At 48.6% G+C, this 10000-nt stretch overlaps 1 protein-coding gene across 1 annotated transcript in view; it reads right to left on the reverse strand.

Moving 5' to 3' along the window:
* Window positions 1-10000, reverse strand: part of robo2 (roundabout, axon guidance receptor, homolog 2) — a gene marked incomplete at its 5' end in the record, with an annotated part of 42885 nt that overhangs the window by 20706 nt on the left and 12179 nt on the right. Inside the window, one exon of the mRNA XM_084467287.1 lies at window positions 64-200. Within this exon, the coding sequence (XP_084323413.1) occupies window positions 64-200 (137 nt within the window). The remainder of the gene's footprint in view (window positions 1-63; window positions 201-10000) is intronic.

Raw genomic sequence — 10000 nt, forward strand, 5'->3', positions numbered from 1 at the left:
CACCAGGCGGTGGGATCAGGAAGCGAGGCGGTTACCGTGGCGACGGCAGTGGTGCGCACGTACCTCTGACGGTGAGGGTGGCCGAGGCCTCCAGCTTGCCCACGCGGTTCTCCGCCACGCAGGTGAACGTTCCCTCGTCGGTGGTGGACGCCTTCTTCACGCGCAGAACGTAGTCGTCTTTGTCGTACTTGATCTCATACCTGGCGACGAAACAAAAAGAGTTCTGAGTTACTGCTCTGTGTTTTTACATTTCTCTGTCCTTTTATCCAAAGCGGCTTTGATCAAATTCAGGGAAATTCATGTCATGTCATTTCGGAGCCGGAAGGGGTTCCGGTGTTTTGCTCAAAGGGATGCAGACATGGCGGGGATTTGAACCCAGCACCTTTTGGCTGAGAGTCAAACTAGCTAGCGATCCCTAACCACGTCCCTCCAGCCTGCCCCCCACCCGTAACAGAACCAGATGCTGAGGAAACATGGGAAAGAGGAACAGAGAGATTTCTTGATGAAGGATGTGTGTGCAGGCCGGTATTTCATGGAAGTCTGTTAAGCTATTTGGCAGGAGGCTTGAAGAAGTGGAGCCCTTCCTGGGGACGTAAACATGGCTGAACAAATGGAGATTGGTAGGAAGGAGAATCAATTATTCATCAATGACACGCAGAGAGGGGGAAAAGAATCAGCTTTCAGCTAGACCTGATACTACAGCAAATTCATACAGTACGTGTGTGTGTGGGAGTATGTGTGTGAGTATGTGTGTATGCACTGTATATCTGTCTCTGTGTGTAAACCTGTGTGTGTGTGTGTGTCTTTATGTATGTGAGTTGAGTGTGTACGCGTGTGAGTGTGTTTTCCAAGTGTGTGGCATGGGCTGTTGTGTTGGACTGTAATTGGAGGGAAGGCGAGCGCTACAGTGTGTTAGTGTGTATTGGTGTGTTGGTGAGTCAGTGGTACGGTGGTGGGTCCCTCCCCCCCCCCACTCCTTCCACCCCCCCGCAAGCAATGAGCGCCCGCTGAGCGACGACAAGGGGTATAAATAAAGCAGTATGGATTATACACCCCACTGCAACACACTGGCTTAACGTTCATTCAATAATCAATGTCACTACGTGGTACGTTACAAAAGCGCGGATAACAAGATTTTTTACAGACACATAACAGTGGGGCCGGATTCACGTGGACGGGGTTTCGAGTGAGTGTCGGCGTGTATGAGGGCTGAATGGGGGTTCCACTTCCAGGTGAAAAAGTAGCGGGGTTCGATCCCCGAGGTACACAGTCTACCTGTAGCAGACATCCTTGAGCAAGACGCCAAGAAGCCTGCTGATCTACTGAGTGGCGCTGGATGGAAGGCTCCGCTAAACAACCAGACCATGAGTAGTGGCAGTGCACTGTGGGATGTACGGTATGTACGGTAGTGCATGGTCACCGCAGTGACACCGGAACACCAGACTCCACTGCCTCCCCATCAGGTGAGGGAGGGATGCCCCCCCCCCCCCCCCCCCCCCCCCCCACTGTTATGACATTTCCTGACAAGCCATTGAAAGGCTGCTTTCCTGGGTGGGGGGGGGGGAGACATTCCAGTGCTATGACTGCCAGCTCCACCTCTCCTCACCACACTGGTACTTAGAGCAGCATTATAATGATTATTTGAGGTTGACTGCAGGTGGACCCTGGGGCTGCAGGGCTCAGGTGAAGGGTGGGGAGCAGAGAGCGATGAATGGAATGGAGCCGCGCCCCCGGTCCGACGGAGAGAACGCACAATAGCCGCGTTTACATGGACACTTCTGATCCGATTCGATTTCGAATCGGAATAGATCTATTCCTGTCATGCGATCCGAACGTACTGTATATATGGCATTTCCAAAAGTGGTACGCGAACGTTCTGTCTCTCGCGACTTAATGGACGTTGTTACGGCCACTGTTTGTTTGTTGCTGCCTTCTCTTCCCTCGGTTCTGTGCAGGTGCCAGTCATTACCCATTCATCATCCCGCCTCTACCAACCAGCTTCCACCAATCACCTCATCAGTTTCCAGCAAGGGGAGGCCTTCCACACAGATAAAAGCCAGTTGTGGCTAGTCTCTCTCTCTCTCTCTCTCTTTTTGGCCCTGTCTGTGGTTGGTGCCAAGGTTTTGTGATTGGATGTTTAGAGCATTTGATTATGTATATACATATGTACACGTCGTACCTAAGATATATATATATTGTCCCCTAGTTTCCCTTCTCCCCCTGCTTGAAACTAATTGTGTAACACTTTTGTTAGCCCCACCATGTTTTTGTACTTTGTGGCTACCTTGTGGTCTTGGGACAGGTAAGACAGAGGCCTCTATACATTAACCACACGTAGTACTGCTCTTTGTTAAGAAACACTAGGTTAGGAGTGTTGCCACCAACTGTATTTTTGGGTTAGTTAGTTAGGGTAGCGGACGTGTGGTCCGCGGGGTTAGCTGTTAGCTTAGCTTTGTTTTGTTTGGTTAGTTTTCTTTGGCAACACTCAAGTCCCAAGGCCCGGTTGCTGTGTTGTACTTCTATGTTTTTGGGTTGACCTGCTCCAGTAAACCTGTGATCACCCTCCTCTGTTGTTTTGTCCTTCCTTTATTGTTCACTCTCAATTGTTCATCTACACCCATAACCCGGACATTTTAACATCCGTTACCTCCCCCACTACCCCTAGACAGTGGGGTTGTAACATATTTGGGGGCTCGTCCGGGATGAACAATTGGTGTGTATAATATTGTGTCTGTAAACAAAATAGGTGGGTTTGTAGTTAGCGCGTTGAGGTGGCACAACCTAGCTAAGGAGTGCTATGTAGGCTAAAGGGATAGGGAAATGGCTACTTTTGCTCTAGCTGAGTTCATCAAGGACCCCTCCATTTATGTTTTTCACCAGTGCAGGAAGGCAGACTTGTTGGCAATTGCGGAGCATTATGGTGTGTTGGTGTCGAGGTCTCTTGGAAAACAAGAGATCAAGACAGCGGTGTGGGAGAGGCTGATAGAAACCAATGTCTTTGTTCTACCTCCCAGTCGACCTGAGTCACCTCTAGCTCCTTCCTCTGGGGATGAACCCAAGACCCCAGTAGGTGCCGGCCTTTCCGTAGGAAAGGCGAAGACCCCGGCTACCTTGCCGAGGTTTGAGGCCTTTACCCCAAGCTCCTCTGGGTCGATGGTTGACGCCAGGTTGAAGGTCCGGTTAGCCCGTCTTCATTTGGAGGCCCAGGAGAAGGCTCAGGTATTTGAGGCACAGGAGAGGACTCAGAGGCTGGCACATGAATTGGCTCTACGTAAGCTAGAGATTGAGGCCGAGACTGTGAAGCTAAAGCAGATGGAGCTGCAGAGTGCTGCAGTGCGCACCACGTCGATAGCTTCTCCAGATACGCAAGCACCTCCACTACCTAGCGCCTATGATGTGAGGAGACAGGTAGCGTTACCTCCTTTTCGTGAAGCAGAAGTTGATGCCTATTTTTCTACATTTGAGCGACTTGCTGCTGCGCTACACTGGCCCAAGGACATTTGGACCACATTGTTGCAATGTAAATTGACTGGCAAAGCACAAGACGTGATAGCTTCTCTTTCTCTAGAGGATGGGCTAGATTATGATTTGGTGAAAACTGCCGTTTTGCGTGCTTATGAGTTGGTGCCTGAGGCCTACAGACAGAAATTTAGGAACCACCGGAAGGACTCATCCCAGACCTATGTTGAGTTTGCGAGGGAGAAGAGCACTCGATTTGACAAGTGGTGTTCTGCTAGCAAGGCTACCGATTATGATACTCTTCGTGAGTTAGTCCTACTTGAGGAGTTTAAGAGGTGTGTTCCTGAGCGTGTTGTTGTGTATTTAAATGAACAGAAGATTGTGTCATTGACCAAGGCTGCTGTCTTTGCGGACGAGTTCACCCTTGCGCATAAGTCTGCATTTATGTCCCCCCGTAGTGAGAAACGTACTGGGTCACTGCCTGCTGACTCCTCTGGGACCCAGCATCAAACTACAAACATGTCTCCCACACGTTACAAGGACCAGCGGGAGTGCTACTACTGCCACAAGGGAGGTCATGTGATGGCTGATTGCTACGCTCTGAAGAGAAAGCATTCAAGTCAGACCCCACCAAAGCCAACTGCTTTTATCAGGTCTGTTCCTCAGACATCCCAGTCGTTGGGACGTCCTGATCCTGCAGTTAAAACCGGTTATGAGCCATTCATTTTTAATGGTTTGGTTTCACTCACTGGTCAGCCGAACGACCAGAAGTCCATTCAGATGTTGAGGGATACTGGGGCATCTCAGTCGTTTCTGCTGACCGATGCATTACCATTGTCCGAGGCTACTTCATGTGGATCTAATGTGCTGGTGCAAGGTATTGAAATGGGGTTTGTCTCTGTTCCATTGCACATGGTGCACATCCAGTCTGATCTGGTTTCAGGTTGGTTTAAAGTGGCTGTCCGCCCTGCGTTACCTGTGCCAGGTGTAGTTTTCATCATGGGAAACGATGTGGCGGGTGGTAAGGTCCGTCCGGTACTTGAAGTACTGTGTCAGCCAGAAAATTCAACAACGCCGGAGATGTCTCAATCGGCCCCCAGTGTGTTTCCTGCATGCGTGCTTACTCGAGCCCAGACAAGAAAGTGGGGGGGAGCCATAGATCTTTCAGAGTCTGTGTTAGGTTCCCTGCCTCCCTCTGATGAGGCTGAGGTCTCTAAAGGCCCTCCTGGCCCGAAGGTGGCAGTAAGGGATAACGAAACACTTGGTGATCTGGATTCAATTAAGTTGCCCATTACCCGTGAGCAGCTTATTAGCACCCAAAGGAGTGACCCATCACTGGAACAGTACTTTGCTTTGGTTGCCAGCCCTGAAGCTGGTAAGACCAAGTCAGGGGTTTTCCTTCTGGATGATGCCTTGTTAATGCGAAGGTGGTCTTGTCCTGCTGCTGATGGAATGGATTGGGGTGTGGTTAACCAGGTAGTGGTTCCAGCAGCTTATCGCAACCAGGTGCTGGCCTTAGCCCATGAGAACCCCTGGTCTGGTCACCTAGGTATCACAAAAACGTATAATAGGATCCTGAAGCACTTCTTCTGGCCTAAATTAAAGACCTCTGTGGCACAGTATTGCCAAACCTGTCATACCTGCCAGGTTACTGGGAAACCGAACCAGGTTATTCCTCCTGCCCCTCTCTGTCCAATACCTGTCATGGATGAACCATTTTCCCATGTGATTGTAGACTGTGTGGGCCCACTTCCCAAGTCAAAGACTGGCAACCAATTTGTACTTACCATCATGTGTGCGGCCACTAGGTTCCCTGAGGCGGTTCCCTTGCGTACGATAACCTCAAAGTCTGTGATCAGAGCCCTGACTAAGTTCTTCTCTACCTTTGGGTTCCCCAAAAGTCTGCAGACGGACCAGGGCACAAATTTTCTTTCTAGAGTATTTAAGCAAGTGTTGCAGTCACTGTCTATAACCCACAAGGTCTCAAGTGCTTACCACCCAGAGTCACAAGGCGCACTTGAGCGCTGGCACCAGACTTTTAAGTCGGTTCTGAGGAAGTACTGTTTAGAGGCAGGCAAGTGTTGGGATGAGGGTGTCCCGTTTGCCTTGTTTGCCCTTAGAGAAACCATACAGGAGTCACTTGGCTTCAGCCCTGCAGAGTTGGTTTTCGGGCATACGGTGAGAGGCCCACTGAAGGTGCTGAAGGAGCAGTTCTTGGCTGATGATCTGCCTCCCAAGGTAAAAGTGCTGGACTACGTCAGCCAGTTTCGAGAGCGCTTACAACAAGCTGGCTCTCTTGCTAAGGAAGCTCTGGCCTCAACCCAGAAGACGATGAAGAAGCATTATGACCAGAAAGCTGTCATTCGCTCTTTCGAGCCAGGAGATAAAGTGTTGGTTTTGTTGCCCATCCCTGGTTCAGCTCTGTCAGCTCGCTTTGCTGGACCTTATGCAGTGGAGGAAAAGCTTTCTGGCAGCAATTATGTGATTCGCACTCCAGATCGCAGACGTCAAACACGGGTATGTCATGTTAACATGTTGAAACTGTATCATGTCAGAGAAACAGACCAGATCAGGGTGCCAGAGGGGAAAGGTCTCCCTGTTTCTACGGTTGGTTTGTTCTCTGTTGGTGCAAGTACTAGTGATGAAGATGGCCTAGAGCTTAGGAATGCCCCACAACAATGTGCTCGGTTGTCTAATTCAGAAACCATGTCTAACCTGCCTTCCCTTCTTGGCCACCTGTCAGACGAACAGTGTTCTGATGTTGTCCAGTTAATTTCTGATTTTCCGAAGCTATTCAGTGACACCCCTACTCAAACAACTGTCCTGACCCATGACATAGATGTAGGTCAGTCACCACCCATTAGGCAACATCCCTACAGAGTCAATGCTCCGAAACGCACTGCCATGAAAAAGGAAGTGGAGTACCTTTTGTGTAATGGTTTAGCTAAGCCGAGCCATAGTCCCTGGAGTTCTCCCTGTTTACTTGTGCCCAAGTCTGATGGGACACTTCGATTCTGTACGGACTTTAGAAGAGTTAATGCAGTAACTGTTCCTGACTCCTACCCACTGCCAAGGATGGAGGATTGTATTGACAATCTGGGGTCGGCCACACATGTAAGTAAACTGGATTTGCTGAAGGGCTACTGGCAGGTACCGTTAACCCCACGTGCATCAGCGATTTCAGCTTTTGTGACGCCAGATGATTGTTTGCAATATAATGTCCTAGCCTTTGGACTGCGGAATGCCCCTGCAACTTTTCAAAGGTTGGTTAATGTGGTGCTATCTGGTATCCCCAATTGCACCGCTTATCTGGATGATTTGGTGGTGTATTCTAGCACCTGGTCAGAGCACATGCAGATTCTGACGTTGGTGTTTGAGAGGTTAGCAAAGGCCTCCTTAACTCTCAATCTGGCCAAATGTGATTTTGGGAAAGCGACTGTCACCTACTTGGGTAAGCAGGTGGGTCATGGACAGGTTCGTCCAGTTGAAGCCAAAGTCATGGCCATCACAGGCTTCCCTGCACCCACTACCAAACGTGAGTTGCGCCGTTTTCTTGGCATGGCTGGCTACTACAGAAGCTTCTGCCGGAACTTCTCTACAGTGGTGGCCCCATTGACTAGTTTGCTCAGTGCAGCTAGACAGTTTGTTTGGTCAGCGGATTGCCAGCATGCCTTTGAGTGTGTCAAGGCTCTAATGTGCAATGCCCCCGTGCTCGCAGGCCCAGACTTTGCGGTACCGTTTAAGTTAGAGGTAGATGCAAGCGCCCTGGGAGCTGGTGCCGTTCTGTTGCAAGAAAGTGGGGACGGAATTGATCACCCTGTTTGTTTCTTTTCTCGTAAATTTGATAAGCACCAGCTAAAGTATTCTACCATTGAGAAGGAGGCATTGGCCTTATTATTGGCTTTGCAATATTTTGAAGTTTATGTTGGCTCTAGTTCCGTTCCGGTCACTGTTTACACTGATCACAATCCACTAGTTTTTCTGTCACGGATGTACAATCAGAACCAGCGGCTGATGCGCTGGTCCTTGATTGTCCAGAACTACAACCTGCAAATCAAACATAAGAAAGGTACTGATAATGTGTTGGCTGATGCCTTGTCTCGTGCCAATAACCATGTTGTTTAATTCCAGGGTGGTTATAACAGTGTCGTTGAACTATCATTAACAAACTTGGTAAGTTTGTTCTTATGGGTGGGAGTGTTACGGCCACTGTTTGTTTGTTGCTGCCTTCTCTTCCCTCGGTTCTGTGCAGGTGCCAGTCATTACCCATTCATCATCCCGCCTCTACCAACCAGCTTCCACCAATCACCTCATCAGTTTCCAGCAAGGGGAGGCCTTCCACACAGATAAAAGCCAGTTGTGGCTAGTCTCTCTCTCTCTCTCTCTCTTTTTGGCCCTGTCTGTGGTTGGTGCCAAGGTTTTGTGATTGGATGTTTAGAGCATTTGATTATGTATATACATATGTACACGTCGTACCTAAGATATATATATATTGTCCCCTAGTTTCCCTTCTCCCCCTGCTTGAAACTAATTGTGTAACACTTTTGTTAGCCCCACCATGTTTTTGTACTATGTGGCTACCTTGTGGTCTTGGGACAGGTAAGACAGAGGCCTCTATACATTAACCACACGTAGTACTGCTCTTTGTTAAGAAACACTAGGTTAGGAGTGTTGCCACCAACTGTATTTTTGGGTTAGTTAGTTAGGGTAGCGGACGTGTGGTCCGCGGGGTTAGCTGTTAGCTTAGCTTTGTTTTGTTTGGTTAGTTTTCTTTGGCAACACTCAAGTCCCAAGGCCCGGTTGCTGTGTTGTACTTCTATGTTTTTGGGTTGACCTGCTCCAGTAAACCTGTGATCACCCTCCTCTGTTGTTTTGTCCTTCCTTTATTGTTCACTCTCAATTGTTCATCTACACCCATAACCCGGACATTTTAACATCCGTTACCTCCCCCACTACCCCTAGACAGTGGGGTTGTAACAGACGTGTTATCACTATTTGGCATTTTTATGTATTTTCTTGGTTTTGTTTGTATCGTTTGTTGGTAAGGTTGGTCTGAAGCGCTCGTAGAACCTTCTTAGCTCTACCGAAGTGATGATTCAGCTCCTGACGCATTCTCCTCCATTGTACAGTAACCTTTATAAATCCCCGTTGCGCATGGAACTGCCACATTGGCAGTGTTGTGTTTCACCAATATACAGTACATTACATATACGGTACAGCAGGCGAGGTCAGCTCGACTCTCATCTAATCATTTCAAAAACTTGCAACTTCAAAAAAAGATTGTATTTTTTTTACAATTCAAAAATGAACAAAACTGTCTTCTAAATTAATGAAATACTGGGAAACGAATAAACCATTATGATGACATTATTATGTCACGGAAATGATCTCACTCAGACACACTGTACCGCACTCACAGGCTTCACACACACATAAACACACATACACACACACACACATACACACACACACACATACAGACAAACACTCACACATGCCTCAACTTGATTGACAGGAGAGAGTGTTGTGAGAGAGAGAGACGTATAGTGAGGTAGCGGAGTGAGTTTGAGAAAAAGAGTGTAGGAGTGACAGAGGAAGGTGAGGGTGTAAATAGAGTGGTAAAGTGTTATAGAGGCAGAGGGAAAGAGAGCGGTAGAGAGAGAGTGGTAGAGTGACAGAGGCAGGTACAGGTGTAGAGAGAGGGGTAGAGGCAGAGGGAGAGAGAGAGGTAGAGAGAGAGTGGTAGAGTGACAGAGGCAGGTACAGGTGTAGAGAGAGGGGTAGAGGCAGAGGTAAAGAGAGAGTGGTAGAGTGACAGAGGCAGGTACAGGTGTAGAGAGAGGGCTAGAGGCAGAGGGAGAGAGAGAGGTAGAGAGAGAGAGTGGTAAAGTGACATAGGTAGGTGATGATGAAGAGAGAGGGCAGGTAACAGTCAGGAGGGAAAGCCAAAATGGGGTCTGTGTGCTCCATGAACAACTCACACTCCTACATGTCTTGACAGGTTCCCACACACTCACACACAGACACACACATACATGGCCGTTTCCCTGTAGCTGTTAGAGCACACACACACACACACACACACACACACACACACACACACACGCACACAGACACACACACACACACACACACACACAGGACAAGGTGTGTATTGTTCCAGAGCCCCGCACCTGAACCTAGCCCAGGTTAGCGTTAGCTTATTCGCAGGAAACCCGAGCCCAATCAATCTGTAATCAACATCATATTTATAATGGCCTTGGATGACACAAGGAGCGGAAAATAGTGAGGTTGTGGCCACACACACAAGCACACTCGTGCGCTTACACACACACACACACACACACACATAAACAAACACACAGAAACACACACGCACATGCACACACACACACACACAGAAACACACACACACACCCACACACACACACACACACACACATCCGCGGATGTATAAATAGAGGCTGGAGGAACAGTAGCTCTTTTCTTGTCGTTGCCTCTGGTCTCCATTATGGGAGGAAGGTAATTACACATGTAATAT

This window comes from Micromesistius poutassou (assembly GCF_964030765.1).
Source record: "Micromesistius poutassou genome assembly, chromosome: 4".
NCBI lineage: Eukaryota > Metazoa > Chordata > Actinopteri > Gadiformes > Gadidae > Micromesistius > Micromesistius poutassou.